The sequence below is a fragment of the Drosophila kikkawai genome, chromosome 2L (assembly GCF_030179895.1).
Source record: "Drosophila kikkawai strain 14028-0561.14 chromosome 2L, DkikHiC1v2, whole genome shotgun sequence".
Lineage (NCBI taxonomy): Eukaryota > Metazoa > Arthropoda > Insecta > Diptera > Drosophilidae > Drosophila > Drosophila kikkawai.
Genome location: NC_091728.1, coordinates 32511817 through 32531999, shown reverse-complemented (window position 1 = coordinate 32531999; position 20183 = coordinate 32511817). Strand labels below are relative to the sequence as shown.

Sequence of the window (20183 nt, the reverse complement as noted above, 5' to 3'; positions counted from 1 at the left end):
TATTAATTTATTGGCTTCTACCGAATCAGCTCCAGTCATTAGGTCATCCATATAGAAATCATTCCTAATTATTGCACTGATTTTCTGGTTTCCACATTTTTCTGCAATATCTACCAAGACTCTGGTAGCGGATGCAGTACCGTAAGTGACTGTTGTCAACTGATAATTTTTAATTTTTTCTGGAGAATTTCTCCATAATATATTTTGATATTTTTGATCATCATCACTTATTTTTATCTGACGATACATTTTTTCAATGTCCGCCGACACCACAAATTTCCACTTTCTCCACTTAACAATAATGTCAAAAATATCTTTTTTGTTTGTAGTTTTTGCTGAAGCATCAAAAACTACTCTTAATTTGGTTGTCAGGCTGGAGTCTCTTATCACAGCCTTGTGCGGTAGAAAATATTTACCTTCATCCTGCACTTCAACCATCTGTCCTAAATCCATGTATTCTTTCATGAACTTAGCGTAGTCAACCTTAAGTTTTAGATTTCTTTTTAACTTTTTCTCCAAATTCATAAATTGCGTTATAGCTTGTTTTTTTGAATCTCCTAAGGTGACATTCTCCTTAAATGGAATTGACACAATGCATCGTCCATCTGAATTTTTTATGGTACCTCTAATTAATTTGCTTTCAGACTCGATATCATTCCTGTCTTTCTCTTCCACCTCCCAATATCGATCTAAATTTTTTAGCTCGATTGTTGTTGCAACAATTATTTTGTTGTTTTGTTTTGTTTTGGATTTTTTACATCCAGAAACAATCCACCCGAAACGAGTTTTTTGTCCAAGGAGCCCGTCTTTTCTTTTAATTCCATTCTGAATAATGTGAGTATATAAGTCTGCTCCAATTATTAGGTCAATATGACCTGGTTTATCGAATTCGGGGTCAGCTAACTTACACTTCTTCCATTTTTCTTTGTCAACTTTAAATACATTGACTGGAAGATCCTTCATTAGCTTTGGGAGTATTATTGCTTCAGTTGTTAAATTTTTCGGAGAATTTTTAATGGAAATTACTACTTTGTGCTTGGAGATGCACTTTCCAGTGGAAGATACTCCACTTATCTCTGTTTGAGATTTAATTTTGTTTAATTTTAGAATCTGCGCAGATTCTTCTGAAATAGTTGTTCTTTGTGACCCTGTGTCAATCAAAGCTCTAAAATTTTCGTAATTTCCTTTTGAGTTCATTATTTGAACCCTAGCCGTAGCTAATAAGGCTTGATCCGATGTCCTTAGTGTATTGACATTTTCTGTCTTTTGGTATCGTGATAGATGCAGCATGCTATGGTGATATCCCCTGCACACCGAACACGTTATATTGCTTTGACATTTTATATGATGTCCGTGATTAAAACACTTAAAGCATAATTTTGCATTTTTAATTTTTTCCATCCTTTCTGATGGATTTAATGCTCGAAATGTTTGGCACTGTGCCACTGTGTGTCCCAAACCTTTGCAAATGGGACAATTGCTAGTGAAAATTTTTTTCCTAACATTATTTATTTTAACAGGATTTTCATCCTGAACAGAGCTTATCGAACTTAATCGCTGCTCTAAGAATTCAACTACATCGGATAATAATTGAATTTCCTTTGGTTTCTTTGTATGGCTCTCATAAAGCTGCAGAGCCTCTTTATTAAATTTCTTTAAAATTATTTGTGCAAAGATTAAATCAACCTCATCGGAAACTTGTGCCTTTAATTTTATCATGTGAATTGACTCATTTATAGAGTCAATAAACATCCTTAATTGCCTTGTTGAGTCGAGATTCACATTCTCAAGCTCAAGGAGGCGATTAAGCTGTTCGGAAAATATTTTCCGTTTATTTTCATACCGCTTGGTCAATAATTCCCAAGCGGCTTCATAATTTTCCCCAGACCCCAGTAATAAATGAGAAACCACGTTTCTGGCTTCTCCTTTTACCGAGATCTTGAGGTAATTAAATTTTAAGGTCGGACTTAAATCCTCCCTTAAATGAATGAGCTCAGTGAAGAGTTCATAAAATAGGTCCCAATCTTTTGAATCTCCAAAAAACGTTGGGACCTGTATTTTTGGTAATGTTGGCAAATCATCAATTTTGAGATTTGCCACATCTACCTTTAATGGCACAACTTCCTCAGTTTTTTTTTTCATATCGCTTATTAATAATGCGATGTCGAATTCGATTTCGTCGAATCTCGAATCATATGCCCTATCGGTGACATCAACATGGGTGACTTCTTTTAAATTAATCAGTCTATCCCAATAAAAATTAATTTTTTTGATCCTAATGTCAAACGTTTTTACTTTATCCTCCTGAATTGCAAGAAGAGTATCTTGTAAATAACTCTCTAGTTGCTCTAGTGCGAGTTCTAACTTTTTTTGTTCTGTTTTTTTCTCTGCCTCCTCTTCTGCCTTTTTGAACACTTCCTCAATTTTTCCTTTTATTGCCTTGAAACCTGACATCATCTCGTCAAAATGCTTGTGTTTGAAGTAGTCGTGATCGACTACTCCAATCCGCAGCAGTGACGAGTGATTTTTAACGCATTCAGCTTTTAGGTTTTCATACTCTCGTATTGATTCTAGACTAAAGCTGGGTAATTTCAACAATTGTCTACTCCTTTCTGTTATCTCTACTTGCCTTTTAATTAAAGCTATGGACTCAGCGGACAACATTGTGTGTTTTTTTTTTTGCGGACAAGAAAAATATCTCTAATTATTATTATATTTTTTTTTTTTTTAACAGGGTTTCTCCTAACTTCTTATATATATACTTATATGTATCTGTGTATATATTATTAAAAAAAAAAATTTTAGACTTAGCTGCCTTGTCCTCGGTTGTCGCTGCTGTCGTCGCTGCCGCTGTTGTTGTAGATTTATTTGTAACCGCTGCTGTTGTTGTTGCTGCTGCTGTCGTTGTAGATGTTGTTGTTTCTGCTGTGGTCTTCCTTCCTTCTATACGTCTGGTTTCGGCTTGTTGTTTTTGATTTTTGTGTTGTTGTTTTTTTTTTTTGAGGGTGTCTTTGTTTTTTAATTTTTCCTTTGGCACTTTTTGGAGGTGTTTGTATATTTAATTTTCGACTTTGCACTTCACTTCATTTGGAGGAGTCGGTATTTTTTATTTTTGTCACGATAGGGTTTTTTTTTTTTTTTTTAATTTGTCACGATAGATCTTTTTTTTTTTTTCACTACCGCGACTTTTCGATGTTTTGGCCTCGAAAAAACGCCCACAATAAATTTGTGTTTTTAAATTTTTTCGATTCCTCGACCACAAAATTTTTTTTTTTTACCAATATATTTTATTGGAAAATTTTGCTTTTTAAACAATAAGGACTCTTTATTTTATCCTTTTGCTTTTTTTTTTTATACTCTGTTCCTTACCACGGGTGGGGGGAAACAAGAGTTAATTATTTTGCTACCTTTTAGCTACAAGTGTTACTTTGCTTCGCTTAAAGGAGCTGGCCTTTCTCTGAGTCCCTTACCATAGAGGGGGAAACTGCAGAGTTATCGAAGTAAATTTCTTCGAAGGCTCGATTGACCAAAATGAAAACCCCAAATAAGTGAGAAGTCTTCATGTCGTTGAGTTTTTGTAAGAAACTGATTTTATTCCATTCAAACCCTAGCTTATATAGCTAACATGAGAATGTACATTTAGATATTAGTTCTAGACCCACGCATCGGACAGTTCCCGATCGTGGGAAGTATTTTAAGTGAGATAAGTGTGCACACAGGCAACCCGATAGCGCATATCTTGAACAAACCCAGACCGCTCACAGGAGGTCATATTTCGGGTTACTTGTTACATAATCTCAAGTGGCGGGTTTACTTACAGATAGACAAGTACAGTGCGCTGTGGCAGAGATTTATTTAATGCTTAACAGATGCATCTTATCTATTTACATGTTCATGTGTGAACAAACTGTAAACATAATAAGTATAGGTAAAATGAAATGAAACTCTGTTTTGTGTGTGTTTTCAGCATTATAATTTATAATATAAATATCAAAACCAATCTGCAAGGGTATACAAACTTCGGTGTGCCGAAGTTAGCTTCCTTTCTTGTTGTAGTTAGCTTTTATTTATATTTATTTAATTATCGAAAATCCATTTGGGCGCCAGTTAAAAGTTTTTGGTTTATAATTTCTTAGTATTATTTATTATATTATAATTATTTATTTGGACCGCTGTCTAGCGGGTTTGGCTTATTATATAATTTACACGTGACTTGTGTCGTAGATGAGCGTGGTGATGACCGACGCGTATAATATCCAAAAATCGTCTGATCTAAGTACAGCAAGGTTTCTAATATTAAAAGCTCTATCGACTACCAATGATGTTCTTATCTCTAAAGCTTGCCCTAAGACTTCTAAGCTCCGATCTTACAACTGTATTTTATATTTTGTAAACAATTGTGTTAACTTGTATGCCGGCAAGAGTGTTTAAATTTTGTGCATGATTGAGCCAGACGCGGTCGAATGCTTGAGAAACGTCTAGAAATATTGCGCTGCAATATTCTCGATGTTCGAAGGCTGTGCGAATTTCTGATGTTATTCTGTTAACTTGCTTTATAGTTCCATGCTTTTCTCTGAAGCCAAATTGATGAGCTGGGATGATGTTGTGAGCTCCCAGATAAGGAATTATGCGCTTTAGTAGGCATTTTTCAAATAACTTCGACAAGCATGATAGTAGACTCATTGGTCGGTAAGATGACGGAATCGTGTGGTCTTTTCCGGGCTTCGGTATCATTATAATTATAGATTTTTTCCATTTAGTTGGGTAATTTTTTTTAGTTATTAAGTCATCGCCGGGAGCCCTTTTCGGCTTCAGTTTCCTGATGACCTTCGTGATCTCGTTCGGACGAAATGATGTTGGAGTAGATTCCGTTTCAGTTTGGTTTTGCGGTAGTTCAAATGGATGTGCAGCAGGGTTCGGCTGGAAAACGCCCTGGAGATGTGAGGCAAAAGTTTCGACTCTGTCTTTGTCGCTGGGGGCCCAACAACCAGATGATTTTCTAATCGGGGTAATGGTTTCAGTCGGAGAGCTAAAGTTTGGGTGAGCTCTCCATAAGGGATGCTTTGTGCTGGTTGTCGAGAGTTTCTCAATATATCTTAATTGTGCATTTTCGGCATCTTGCTTCAGGCCCCGGCGTAGTTTGCGTGTGGCTTCATTTAGACATTGCTTTGGGCATGGCGATCTATTGTTTTGCCACGCCCGTCGCAGACGCCTCTTTTCTTGGATAAGCTATTTAATCTGCTGGTTCGTTTTGAATTTGATTTTTTGCACATCCTTCTGTTGTGGTGTTAAGATCCTGGCTGCAGTCACAAGTACCTCTTTCAGAGCGGAGGTGGTGGAGTCGATGTCGGCTTCAGTATTGAGCTGGGGGGCTAGCTCTATGTGGGAACTCATATACTTTTTGTATTTCATCCAATTTGTTCTGTGCGACGTCAACCTGTGAGAGCGATCCGTAGTTTCTGGTCTTTGAAGGAGGGTTATCAACAGCGGCGAGTGATATGAAGAAAGGTCCGGAAGGGCCTTGGCGTTTGTTTTTTGTGATGTTTTTTGTCACCGCAAAGTCAATTAGATCTGGTATCTTTCTGGGGTCTGCTGGCCAATAGGTGGGGCTACCAGGGGAAACGTAGTCCAGTTTATTTCTCACATTGATGAGAGCGTTATACAGTTGTCTTCCCTTGGGGGTCACGAGGCGGGATCCCCAATGCGTGTGCTTGGCGTTGTAATCTCCTGCAGCTATGAAACGATCTCCAAGAGAGTTGTAAAAGTCCATGAATTGGCCTTCAGAGATTGTAAAGCGAGGTGGGCAGTAGACAGCAGCAATGCAAAGGTTGCCGTTACCTGACTTCACTGTAATGAACGTAGCTTGCAAGTAATTTGTTGCAAACCTTTGGTGGAAGTGGTGTTTGATGCATTCTTTGATAAGGATGCCGGTCCCGCCGTGGGCTTTACCATCTGGATGATCTGTGCGGTGGAAGGTATAACCTCTTATATGAATGTTGTATCTACTTTTGAGGTGCGTTTCAACCAGTAGCATGGCGTCGATGTGGTTTTCGTTTAGAAATTGTGTTAGTTCAAGTTTATGCCGTGAGACGCCGTTGGCATTCCACGTGGATATACGTAGATTGGACATTGATTATTTTAACTGTTGTGCTACAAGCAGCTGTATCACCATATTCTGATTCTGGACAAGCGTTTGCATGGTCGTTTTCATAAATGACATGAGTTCCATCATACTTTCTTGCATGGTCACCATCATGGATTCCAGGTTGTTTTGTGGCTGCCCTGGGGCCTGCTGAGCATTTACTGAGTTTGAGGGGAATGGATTTTGCATGCCTGTCCGTAGAGCTTCGGCGTAGGAGATGCCCGTGGGGGCATTTAGCGGACCAAAAGAAGATCTGGCTGCTTTGGCAAAAAATACATCTGGAGTAGTTTTTGAATTATAATACACATTTTGTGTATTTTGTTGGCGTGTAGCTGTCGCTCTTCGCATGCGACTCTTCAGCTCCTTGTAGACTACACAGCCTCTGTAGTTAGCTGTATGGTTTCCTCCACAGTTTCCACATTTTTTCGTGTTGGGGTCTTCTTTGTTCGCAGGGCAGTGTGCGGAGTTGTGGAAGTCTCCACAGACTACGCAGACTGACCGAAGGGTGCAGTATGTCCTTGTATGTCCATACTCCTGGCAATTTGTGCATTGCACAGGACCGTTGCGTTTGTGTGGTTCTTCCACGGTGATTCTTCGATGCAATAGGAACTGCAACTTGTAGATCGGGTGAACTTTCTTCATCTTCAGGGTTTTACTTTCTGGCTCCAGAACTTGTAGATCGGGTGAACATCATTCTTCTTCAGGGTTTTACTTTCTGGCTCCAGTTCGACTTTGAAGAGTGGTTGCGGCTTTTGGCTTTTGTTGATAATGTTGCTAACATTCGTGGCAAAGAAACCCTTGCCTTTCAGGGATTCTAGTATCTCAGAGGGGGCGACTTCTGGTTCAATTCCATTCAGCACTACTTGCAGTCTCTTGCTGCTTTTTAGTTGGTAGGTGTAAAAGCTCTTTTTTGCTTCCTGCAGGTAATTAGACACAGCTCGAAAGTGTTCTTCTCTTTTGGTTTGAACTTTGGTTTCGCAAATGTTCCCTTTAATAATCGGAACAACATGAAAATTTCCATCCCCGACCACCGCAACAATTTTGTTGACCAGGGCGTTTGAACTTTTCTCCCTTATATATATAGGTGGGGGTTTTGACTGTTTTTGAATCTCCTGCTCCGGCTCTGCTGGGTTATTCTCATCAGCTGCTAGCGGGGAAAATTTGTTGGAGTTGGTTGGGTCGTAACTTTTGGTGACACGGTTGATCTTAGGTTTGTTACCAACCGTGTTATGTGGGCTGAGCTTACGCTTAATATGGATGTAGCGATCCATGCCAGTCTGTATGGCCGGAACCGCTTGTTGCTTATCGGAGCTCACGGTTTTTGTTACCAAAGAACTTGGCGCTGCGGCCGTTGGCACCGATTTTGCAATATTGGTCCTTGGTTTAGTTGTTTTTGCTTCTGCTGCGTTTGCAGAAATTGCAGCCCTGCTTGTTGTAGGCACGTCTTCCATCGAAGCCGGTGGTAGTGGGGTTTGGCATTGGGAGCACCAAGCTGTAGGAGCTGGAATGAGTAGGGCGGGAGAGCAAGAGCGCGCTCTCGTGCCGTCGGCGGTCAGTAGAGCCCCGTTTCTTTGGTTTACAGAGGTTCTACGCTCATTCTTTTGATCGCCGCTCATTATTTTGAGCTTGTTACACGTGGCACCATATAAATGAACTTTGCAGCTCAAAAACACGTCTCACGCACTAGTGACCGTATGTCATACGCACTGTAGGGCTTGGCCTAACTGACAGTACGTAGTTTAGGGTTCCGAATTTACTTTTTTACCATGAAAAACACTACAAGAATGAACCCCGCGTAGCGGTTGTCCGTAGGCATGTCTGCACTTGATAAAGGTCGAATGCGAATTTTTGAGAAAAACTCATGGAGAAACTTCTGCTCCAATATAGAGACTGCACCGAAAACGGCTAGACTCCGGAAGCTGCTATCGAAGCAGCCAACTATACAGAGTCAGCTCAAACGCGACGACGGACAGTGGACTGAGGGCAGCGAAGAGGCCCTAACAGCACTAATACATGCGCATTTCCCAGGATGCACTGAGGTACCCGATGCAAATAAGCACCAGGACCTAGCAACTGGAGAAGAGCATCTCCCAAAAGATCTAATATCCTCTAGTAGAATCTACTGGGCTATAGACTCCCTTGCGAGGATAAAAGCCCCAGGACTAGATGGAATATTCCCAGCCATGCTGCTGGCGACCAAGGAAGTGATCACCCCATGGCTCTACGCAATATATACAGCTTGTTTAAGCACGGGCTATACCCCTATCCAATGGAGGACCTCTCGGATTGTCATCCTGCCCAAAGCAAGAAAGTGCAGACCGATAAGCCTGACCGCATTCCTACTTAAAACGCTGGAAAAGCTGCTGGACCTATACATCAGGAACGATGTAGGGAGACAACTGTCGACCAACCAGCACGCCTACACGAAGGGGAAATCAGTGGAGACGGCACTACATTCATTGGTAGCCACCATTGAGAGAGCCCTAAACAATAAGGAATATGTGTTCGTGGACATATCCGGGGCATTCAATAACGTTAGAACGGACTCAATAATGAATCGCCTAGAAGCGACCAACTCGTCCCCCGCTATCAACTTGTGGATAAAAAATCTTCTAAGTTGCCGGAGGGTACAATCATATTGGGGCACCGCTTCCATGGTGAGAGGAGCGCACAGAGGCACGCCGCAAGGTGGGGTTCTGTCGCCCCTCGTATGGAATCTGGTGGTAGACGACCTAATCAAGAGATTCGAGAGGAAAGCACCAAAGATAACAGCTTATGCGGATGACATAAGCATAATTATCACGGGAGTCTGTCCATCGACCCTCAGCTCGATCATGGAAAAAACACTCAGGGAGATATGTGAGTGGGCGGAGAAGGTAGGACTCAATATCAATGCGGATAAGACGGACCTTATTCTCTTCACCAAGAGATACAAGGTGCAGCAATGTATCCCCCCGAAAATTAACAAAACCAGGCTGACCCCGAAAACACAAATCAAATACCTCGACATTGTACTTGACAGCAAGCTGACGTGGAAGGCCAATGCTCGCCTTGATGCACTCCGTTCTGGCCGCGGCAATACCATGATTCCACCAGTACACCGAGTCCCTGTGACGAGGGTGGACGCGCTTGGCAGTCATGCAGTTATCGCATGCGACTTGCAGCTGGTTTATAGCAGACTCCGCCATCTGCTCTGCACAGCCGTTTGCTTCCAATCTCTGCATGTGTTCCGCGAAGGATTGGATGTCCATAGTGTCGGTCTTGTAACCCCTTCGTGCTGGGGAGGGAGGGGGAGGCAGCGGTGTTGGTTGCGCTCGCCGAGTGTTCAGCGCGGTGAGGACCGCTGCGTGATCGCTCTCCGTGTAGGCGTCACTCAGGACCCAGGTGCACTGACTAGCCCTGGAGCAGCTCACAAACGTGAGGTCGACCACCGAACTCGCCCCGGCTCTGCTAAAGGTGGGCTGCGCCCCAGTGTTGAGGAGGGTGACGTCGAGTGTGGAGAAGTCCTCGAGCAGTGTCCTGCCTCTGGCATTGGTGAGGGAGCTGCCCCACTCCACCGCCCACGCGTTAAAGTCACCGGCTATAAGTGACGGAGTGTGGCCTCTCGCGTCTGTGGCTAGCCGATCCACGGCGTCCCCAAATTCCGCGAGTGACATGCTCGGTGCCAGGTAGACACTATACATCCACCAGCCTGCCATCTTGGCACGCACGAAGCCTCTCTCTGAGCGAACGTCAGCCATTTGCTTAGGTGTGAAGCCGCATGCTCACAGGGCAGCTTTGCCAGGGCTGTCCACCGCCCAGTATGGGCCAGGGCCTACCCTGTACGGCTCACTAATAGCGGCAACATCGGCACCGCGTTCACGGACCGAACGGCAGTGGCGGCTGCCCTCCTGTCGGAGGTGCTTGTGCATCTGGCCGCTATGTGCCCTGGCTCCATGCAGCGGAAGCATCTGGGACGGGATAGTACCATCTTGATGCGACACCTCGTCCAGCCGACTTTCACCGTCCCAAGATTATTTATGGAACCAGCCATTGTCTGTGAGACGGAGAAAGTTGCCACTTGGCCTCCACTTGCGAGAGAGCGGATGATCTTTAGTGTAACGGAGCCAGGTGGGAGATTAGCCTGTGAGGCGAGCTCTGCCGTAAGCTCCTCCCTGGTTACCAGCTCGTCCAGGTCCCGGATTAGGAATATGGTCTGCGGCGACACAGTGCGGATCGGCAAACTTCCGCCTATCACACTCCCAATCTGCTCCTTCAGAGCGGTAAGGGAAGCTCCAGAGGACTTTTTCAGCTCGATTAAGAGCTCGCCCTCCGCCGTTTTCCTGACTTTGGTCACCTTGCCCCAAACTCCTGTTTTCTTTGTGGAGCAGAGGACATGCGTGTTCATAGCTGCTTAAACTTGCGCTACAAACGTATACCACTTGGATGGATCTTCAGCGGACAGTTTAGCCATTATTGCAGATGCATAATCTGTTTACACGCTCAAATTGTCAATTTCCTCTTGCAACTCCTGTTGTAGTCCACAAATGTTTAATTCCATTTTTCGTCACGTGTTCTTGAAATTAATTGGAAGTAAAGGCGACACCTCTATCGCTTATGATACGTACTGGCCAAAAACTGCATACCTTTCCTGCAACTTTTTCACAACTTCATCGCTTCCCGTGCTCTTTTTTTGGGAATAACCAAACCAACTTGGTAAATGCATCCACGGCTGCAAAGATAAATCGATACGGCTTTGACATTGCGTCCATTGGTCCGAGGTGATCTAAATGAAGAGTGTGCAGTTGTTTATCTCCCTTGTCAATACAATACAGCTGACCTTCTTTCTTTCAGGTTTTATTGTTTATCAGAATACATTTCACGCAGTTGCTGATGACTTGGCCTACTTTTTTTCTCCATATGCGGAATCCAAAATTGTTGCTGCAAGGAATGCACAGTTTTCTGCAGGGCAAAGTGACAAACATCATATGCTTTCTTTATTAATTCATTTTCCATTGATTTAGGTACGACCATGACATCGTTTCCATCCACCACTTTGAATAGTATTCCTCCCTTTAGCTGGAAATCCTTTTAGCGCTGGGTTCTAAGAATTTCGAGAATTACTGCGATATACTTATCTTTCTGGTGCGCTACTTTTATCTGAACTGATATCTCTAATGTTACTATGAATACATCTGATGGATAGCGACTTAAGCTGTTGACGTCTTTCATTTTATCTCCTGGTCGATGCTCAACTTGGAATGTAAAATCTTCGAGATACAAAATCCATTTAGCTACTTCTCTGGGTATATTCTTCTTCTTAATGCATAATCGGTCAGCAAGTTGAACTTGATTCCCAACAGGTAATGGCGGAACTTTTTGACGGCTAAGTAGGCAGCTTTTACTTCCAGAATATAACTGTGGCGCTTTGAGTCAGCTGTTGAGGTTTTCTTGCTCCAATATGGAAACTGGATAAAGTTCGCCTTCGAATCTCTGCATTAATATGCCACGAATCCCGTTCATGAACGCATCCGTGTGTAGTTCTGTTGGTGCTTCTCTGCTATATAGCTGCAGGACTGGTTCGTTCGACAGGATATCCTTTATCTGGTTCATTGCGATTATCTGTTCGGCTTCAAAAATAAACTCGGCGTCTTTCTTTAATAAATTTGTAAGCGGTCGAGTTATTACTGCGAACCCTCGATCAAACTTCCGGAAGAATCCTGTCTGTCCTAGGAACTATTGGACATCCTGTGTTTTTTCCTTTCCTGGCCAGATTTTGCCGTTCTCCACTGTGTGACCCAAAAAGCTGATCCTTTTTTTTTTTTAAATTAGCATTTCTTCCACTTAATACGCAAACCATACTTAGTCGCCTCTTGCAGGACTTTCTTCAACTTGTTTATGCACTCTCCGTTTGTTTGAGCAAATATGATTATATCGTGGACGTAGATCTCCATGATATCTTCTTTGATCAAATCTTGAAAAATGGCATTGACAGAATGGTTGAAAACGGTGAACGAGTTGCAAAATCCAAACGGTGCTTCGCAAAACTCATACAGACCCTCTTTGGTGATAAAAGCAGTAAAGCGACGACTAGACTCTTCGATCGGTACATGTAGGAAACTGTTCTCGAGATCCACGACAATGAACACCTTCGCATATTCAAGCTTTTCTAGTACCTCGTCCATCAAGGGTACCATTCTGTTCAGTTGGCGAAAGTTAATACAAATTCTGTTAGACCTCCTTCTTCACAATGACTACTCGACTTGCGAAATTTGACGTCCTTACTGTTTCCTGACACCTTGGTGAACGTAAATCCTTCCTCGTTCAACGTTACTCGAAATTTGGATGTGAAGTCGAAACCAAGTAGGGCGTCCTCTTCGATGTTTTTTTTTTCTAGAATTACAACAAATTTTTGTTCCACCTCAGATCCATCCACGTTGACTGTGCCAGTAAATGTACCCAGCAGCTTTTTTTGTATGTTTCCTAGCCCTCGCAAAACTGTATAACATTTTTCAAGCTTCACGTCGATCAGCTTCTTGAAAATTGAGTTCCAGACAATAGACACAGCTATATTTGTGCAGCTATATTTTTCATTATCAAAATATACTCTTGGAAACTCTTATCTTTCTTTTTCTTCCGCACTCCCAATTGGGCATGTAAATCAGCACTTCTCATTTATCGCTTAAATTCTCCCATTAACACGTTTTTTAGCTGAGCAAACGTATTAGCTACTTCCAAATCTAAAAACTGCTTTGCCAACTTTTTTATCTTTCCACTCGCTTGTACATACTTTTGTTGTTCACTCAGGCTATAGGCTTCGGCATTTTGTTTAAAATTGTTAAAACGCTTGAATTTTCAGCGTTAGTAGCTGGATTATTTGTTGAAGACTCTCGTTATTTATTTCTTGCTTACTTTGTATTTCCGATTGGTTTCCTTTTTTCTGCTGTTTTTCTCCTTTTCCACCTTCCCTTTCGTGGCGCGTTTGAGATCGTGTTATGGCGCGTGCTCCCTCCTGTGTCTCTCGCTCTTCGTCGCTCAATGCTCATGTACTCGTTCTTTCCTGACGATGTACTGACGCTTCGAATTTCAGCACGGGTCGCAATAAGTTCTGTATCCAACTGATTTGACCAGACTTAAGGCTTTAGGCCGGGACGAGCCCCCAAATGTAAGGCATTAAAGCCGGTTTATAATTAATAATTGCTGGATGATAGAAAGATGTACAATGAATTAGGGTGATGATATCAACGGCGACGGCGACTTTTGGCTCCTTCTGACGACTGCTGCTAATTGACGACTTGATTGACGCCTTTTCCGACGATTGTTATGCTCGAACTTGATCCCTCGACGACTATGGTGACAACTTGACGATTTGACTCCAACTTGCTTTTCGTACCGTTTCTTCCCCGTTTTACTTCTCCGATGCTAGTGATTTACTATAGAGATGTACCTCTAAAAATATCACCTCCATATCTGCTGGCAGGCACGTTGACAACCATCGATAACCCTGACTGTACTTTACATATATTAAAAGTCAATTGGAGAACTTACAATTACCTCAACCTACACATAAATTCAACACCTGGCAATATACAATCAAATAGGGATCTCAGTAGGAACGATTCTGATTAAAACCATGTGTTGAGCTATTGAGCTTTTTCAATCGCTGTCGAATTGTCCAATTTCTTTTTGACCCAAAAAATACGCACTTGTTTTAAAACGTTATAAATTAAATGCAATATTTATTAAGCCACGAAGTTTTCTATCAATTATCAGCGCAGGCCAGCCGAATTGCCGCTGCGGATATTTATGACTCGAAATGGTCCGAAACTGGTTATAGGCAAATATTTAAGCTGATCGTTTTCAGGCGTAGGTGAAGACAAACGAAGACGAACTGAGAAAAGAATTTCTGCTGCAGTTAGCGGACGGCCAAGGGCAGCTATGCAAATAGAGCGAGAGAGTGATAAAGTTTATGTTATGCAGAAGGCAGGAGGAGAGGTAAAGCTTTGCTACGCAGAGCAAATTTATTGTTGTTGTTTAGCCGCTGGGTCACCAGGTGCGGGCTGCATAACCAGACATTCTCCCCCCGTTGGAAGACAAGGGCTTTCAACTTCATCCTGCTTCGGCAGCACACACAGCTTAGCAACTGCGCGATTGATGAGGCCAGTGGCGGTCTTCAGCACAGCGACTCGAGCCACATTGTCGGATCCAGCGACGAGGTTGACCACTCGAGCTAGTGGCCACTTGAGGGAGGGCAGGTTTTCGTCCTTAACCAGAACGACATCACCGAGTTGAACATCCGTCTTCTGTGTGCGCCACTTGGAGCGCTGCTGAAGGAGCGTCAGGTACTCCTGTTTCCAGCGGGACCAGAACAGTTGCTGGTAAAACGAAATTTTCTGCCAGCGATCCAACCGATTGAGGTTCAAATTAGTGTAGTCAGGCTCAGGAAACAAGGCCAGAGGAGCAGTACCCAAGAAGTGCGCCGGTGTCAACACATCAAGATCGCCAGGGTGTTCTGAAAGTGAGACTAAAGGACGAGAATTAATGATTGCCGCGATGTGGCAAACGAGAGTGCGCAGGTCATCAGCGGGCAGTATCGCAGGTCCAACAGATCGGTAGAAGTGGTACTTCGCAGTCTTCACAGCCGCCTCCCATAGACCTCCAAAGTGGGGTGAGCGAGGAGGAATAAATCGCCATTCGATACTGTCAGTCAAGCAGAATTCATCTATTGCGGTTTGGTGGCTGGCATTCAGGAACAATCGCTTTAGATCAGCCAACTCGTTCTTAGCGCCTACAAAATTAGTCGCATTGTCCGACCATATGCGGGCAGGCTTGCCACGAATCAATATAAAGCGCCTCAATGCGCTAAGAAACGCTGAAGTGGAGAGATCCTGGACCAGCTCGAGGTGAACAGCCTTTGTGGAAAAGCAGATAAAAATGCAGACGTAGCACTTGATGGGTGCCTTATTCCGAACTTCCGACTTGTGATAGAAAGGGCCACAAAAATCCAGTCCAGTCACCTGGAAGGCGTAAGATGCGCTGACGCGGTCCTCCGGAAGATCCGCCATAATGTGGCCAGCAACATGTGGCTTGGCCCGAAAACAAATTATGCATTTGCTCACAGCACTCCCAACCGTCTTGCGGCCACCAATTGGCCAAAACTGCTGCCGGATTGAAGAGAGCAGGGAGCGAGGTCCAGAGTGTAGGTTGCGCCGATGAAAATGCAGGATTATTGCGCGGGTTACAGGATGCTGACGAGGTAATATCAGTGGATGGCGTGCCTCATAGTCCAGAGCAGAGTTTTTCAGTCGACCGCCAACACGTAAAAGCCCAAGTTCGTCGATAATGGGCGAGAGCGATGCGATGGAGCTGGAGGCCTTTATTGGCCGTCCTCGAAGCAGGCAATGATACTCGTCATTAAGATGAACCCTCTGAATGGAGCGAATGAGCATTTGGGTGCCACAGCGAACATGTTCCGAAGTGAGACCTGGTTGCCTGATACGATGGCGAAACTTGTAGATGTAGCCGAAGACATGCTTTAATTTTTCCCACGAGTTGAAGAATTTGCAGTACAAGGATACATCAGCAGCTGCCGAGATGCCAACCAAAGCAATCTTTTTAAGGTCAGGAAGAGTCTTCACTGCAAGGCAGGACTCTGGCCATTGAGATTTTTCCTTTTGAAGATAGTCAGGTCCATGAGCCCATAGGTTAGAAGCTACCAGTTCACTGGGAAGAGCACCTCTTGACAGGATATCTGCTGGATTGCAGCTCGTAGGGACGTAGCGCCATTCCATTCCAATTGTAATAGACTGAATTAAAGAGATTCGGTTAGCAGTAAATATTTGAAAACGTGACGACTCATCTCTAATCCAGGACAAAACAACTGCAGAATCCGACCAGCAGTAGTAGGAGCACGAGAATAGCCCCATTTGTTGTACTTCTTGAATGAGTTGAGCCAGCAGCACGGCAGCAGACAACTCCAGCTTAGGGACCGTGAGAGTCTTCAGTGGCGCCACACGAGATTTAGCGCAGAGGAGATGGGCAATCCTTCGGTCATCCTCCATGGACACGACGTAAATGCAGCCTCCGTATGCGTCAATACTGGCATCACTGAATCCGTGGACTTCGATCACGTTGTTTGGGTTCAGTGCTAGTCGAGGAAACTGGAGCTTTTGCGTCTCACAAATATTGGCCGACAAACTTAGCCACGATGAATTAAGCGCTGCAGGCAAGCTTTCGTCCCAGTCGAGTCTCTTTCTCCAGATCTTCTGTAAAAATATTTTGGCTTTAGTAATTACAGGACAAATAAGACCTAGAGGATCATAAAAGCAAGCGATCGTAGACAAGACTGAGCGCTTGGTTGGTTTGGCAATAATTTTCATTGGCGATGTGGAGAACAGCAAAACGTCCGACGACGAATCCCAAGCAAGTCCAAGCGTTTTTGTAATGTCGCTGCCATCGTCGAACTTCAAGAATGAATCCCTTTCGGCCTCTGGGATTTGCTGCAGCAAAGCAGGATCGTTTGAGCACCATTTTCTCAACTTGAAATTGCCCCTTTCGAGAAGTCCAGTGGTCTGCCGCATGATCTCCAAGACGTCTTGTGTCGAGTTGCCTCCTGTGATGAGATCATCCACGTAGAAGTCTCGCAAAAGTATTTTGGCGCCAAGGGGAAACGATGCCTTCTCATCTTCTGCCAACTGATGCATGGCTCGAACTGACAGAAACGAGGCAGGTTTAGTTCCATAGGTGACAGTGTCCAGCCTATAAACACGAATTTCCTCTTGCCGTGAATCACGCCACAAAATGCACTGCAAGTAACTATCCGGCTCAGCAATCCGAACGCATCTATACATTTTGCAAATATCGCCGGTTAGGGCGACAGGAAATGTGCGAAACTGCAACAATGTGTTGAACAATCTCGGCTGCAAGGTGGGCCCTGCCATGAGCAACTCATTCAATGAGTATCCAGACGATGATTTGGCAGACCCATCAAAGACAACACGCAGCTTCGTAGTTGTGCTATCCTCTTTAATGACGCAGTGATGCGGCAAATAAAACTTGCATAAATTCCGTGAGTCTAAATCCACAAGAGACATATGATTCAGATCGAGGTACTCACGAATAAATGCCGAGTACTGAGCTTTGAGATGAGGATGACGATCCAGTTTGTTCTCCAGGTTAACGAAACGACGATAAGCTTGTTGATATGAATCTCCCAGGATTTCAACACTATGCTTGGTTGGCAGGCGAACCGAGTATTCTCCTGACGGCAGCCGAGTAAAGTTGGCGTTGAAATGAGCTTCACAATCGAGTTCCTCTTTGGTACGTTGAGATCCAGACTCTCCAACGTTTTCAACTTCCCAAAACTTCCGCACAACGCTCTCCAGACGAGCGTCATCTCCGACTAACGTCCCTGCAGTAGCTTGGACCGCCAAGGCCGCTGACTGGCGTGGCGCTGATCCTCCGCCAGTGACAACCCATCCCAATCGAGTTTTTTGCAACAACGGGAGCCCATCAGACAACTTAATTTGGCCAACGCATAGCAGCTCAAAGAATAGACTTGCTCCAATTAATAAGTCAATTCTTTGTGATCTGAAGAACTGTGGATCGGCCAGGCGAATGTTGGAAGGTATGTTCGAGTCCTCTGGGCTGACGGTGAAGCTAGGCTGGTCGTCCGTGATGGCAGGCGCAACCAAAGCCGAGATACTGGAGACGAAATCTGAAGCTTGAGACTTTAGAGTAATATTTACCGAAAAACCATCCGAGCAAAATTTAGAGTCTCCAAGTCCAGATACAGTGGCCGTGGATTTGACTTTCGGCAACTGAAGCGAGTGTGCGAGGCGAGAAGTAATGATATGCAACTGAGATCCCGAGTCGAGCAAGGCGCGGCAAGGAACCCACGAACCAGAGCGATTTTGCACACTGATAACTGCAGTGGCAAGCAAAACACAATCCGTATCAAGATTCTGAGCGACTAAAGCAGCGGATTGCGATGACGACGAAGCGAGCGAGAAGTTTGACGATACATTTGGAACAGCATTTGACGACGATGGCACGTTAGGGGGAGCAGGTTGTGGGGGCGCTGTTACAGGCGGTGCGGGAAAGTGTAGAAGGCTATGATGCTTAGATCCACATGCTCGACAGGAGCCCGAACTACAATTCCTCAATTGATGTCCAGATTTGAGGCAGTTTAGGCATAAGGCTAGCCGTTTAGCTTCACGCAGACGAGCTTGAGGAGAAAGGCTGGAGAATTGAGCGCAATTATAAATGCCATGATTTGCACCCTGGCACATAACGCACAATCTGGTCGAGGCTGTGATGCTAGTGGCGACAAACGAACTTCTCCCATGACTGCTGAACCTCCTGGGCCTTGAAGCTTGCGAATTGCCACCATTGGATAAAGCAGCATGCTCCACATTCTCCAGTTTCTGGCATCGCTTCTCCAGAAATTTAGTAAATTCTGCGCAGGTGGGTATTTTGTCCAGAGAGGCAGACTCTTCCCATTTAGCCTGGGTAGTCGGGTCAACTTTTTGCAGCAGCGTATGAACAAGAATGCAACCAGCGATCTCCTCCAAGGTTCCCAAACTCTGAAGCGCTCGAAGATTGGCATTGAGCTTATCGGAGAGCTCACGCAGCTTCACAGCTGATGCACTTTCCACCTTTGACAAACCAAAAATATCTGTTATGTGAGCCTGAAAAATAAGGCGTTTATTATTGAAGCGATTGTCAAGTAATTCCAGCGCTACTCCATAGTTAGAGTCAGTGATCTCCAGCGAACGAACGGCATCTAAAGCTGGACCTTTCAGGCATGATTTCAGGTGCTGCAGCTTCTCAATTGGAGCCAGATCACTATTCCTATCAATAATTGTCAGGAACATTGAAATAAAATCGGCATACTCAGTGTAGCCGCCGCTGAAGGTTGGCAACTTAAGCTCAGGAAGGCACGATCTTCTTGGAGCAGGCGCAGCGGCCTCCATGGCCACCTCTGGATGCATGGTTGAACACGGAACTCCTTGGAATTTGCGCTTTCCCAGCTCTTGCAGCACCACCGATCTCATGGAGAACACCAAATCCTCAAAGTCGTCCCGCGCTTTGCTGCCAATTTCCTCATAATCGAGTTCCTCCAACGAATCATGAGCCAATGAGAAAGAAGCTTCGGTTTTATTTATAAGCTCAAGTTTCAGGGTGAGCTCCTCCTCAGGAACGGCCTTAACCCTATCGGCAGTAAGGCCAGAAGCAATTTTTTGAGCATGGGCAGCTATCGCGTTTGCCCTACGCTTAAAGAACGTAACTCGATTGGGCGACGAAAACTGAGGAGTTTCTGGGGTCGACATTTTATTTTATTAGCTCACAATATAAACTGCAGCCAACAGTTTGACATGCACTGCAGATTTTTCTTTGTACCGCAATGATGCCCGCACACAAGCGAAAGTATTTTGTCAGAGTTACTGCACAAAATAAGCGGGAAGCGAATTCGAATAGCTGTTACCGACGGCAAATGAACAGCAAGCAGGAGAACGAGAGCAAAGAGTACACGCAAAAGTACCGGTGCATATATGTGTATGTATGTATGTACGTTTGCCTAGCGCGGCGCGGCAAAGTACAGCCACAAGCAATGCACTAAACGAAATTGTTTACGCGCTTGGCACAATTATTAAACCGAAATGTTTAATGTTTTTACTAGCCAAGATCACGTCGGGGTCACCAAATGTTGAGCTATTGAGCTTTTTCAATAGCTGTCGAATTGTCCAATTTCTTTTTGACCCAAAAAATACGCACTTGTTTTAAAACGTTATAAATTAAATGCAATATTTATTAAGCCACGAAGTTTTCTATCAATTATCAGCGCAGGCCAGCCGAATTGCCGCTGCGGATATTTATGACCCGAAATGGTCCGAAACTGGTTATAGGCAAATATTTAAGCTGATCGTTTTCAGGCGTAGGTGAAGACAAACGAAGACGAACTGAGAAAAGAATTTCTGCTGCAGTTAGCGGACGGCCAAGGGCAGCTATGCAAATAGAGCGAGAGAGTGATAAAGTTTATGTTATGCAGAAGGCAGGAGGA

General features: G+C 44.1%; 2 protein-coding genes across 2 annotated transcripts in view; both read right to left on the bottom strand.

Moving 5' to 3' along the window:
* Positions 1-5844: 5844 nt before the first annotated feature.
* On the bottom strand, positions 5845-9840 carry LOC138928694 (uncharacterized). The gene is made up of 2 exons (XM_070286196.1): positions 9145-9840; positions 5845-5961 (listed from the first exon to the last, which is right to left on the bottom strand). Exons 1-2 carry the CDS (start codon positions 9838-9840, stop codon positions 5845-5847), a joined length of 813 nt encoding a protein of 270 aa, XP_070142297.1.
* A 4302-nt stretch (positions 9841-14142) lies between these two features.
* The window catches only part of LOC121503245 (uncharacterized), a 32476-nt gene continuing 26435 nt past the window's right edge, over positions 14143-20183 (bottom strand). The window contains exons 5-8 of the mRNA XM_070286193.1: positions 18865-19439; positions 16468-18810; positions 16003-16386; positions 14143-15927 (exon numbers count right to left, since the gene is read on the bottom strand). Coding sequence (XP_070142294.1) covers positions 14143-15927; positions 16003-16386; positions 16468-18810; positions 18865-19439 — 5087 coding nt within the window. The remainder of the gene's footprint in view (positions 15928-16002; positions 16387-16467; positions 18811-18864; positions 19440-20183) is intronic.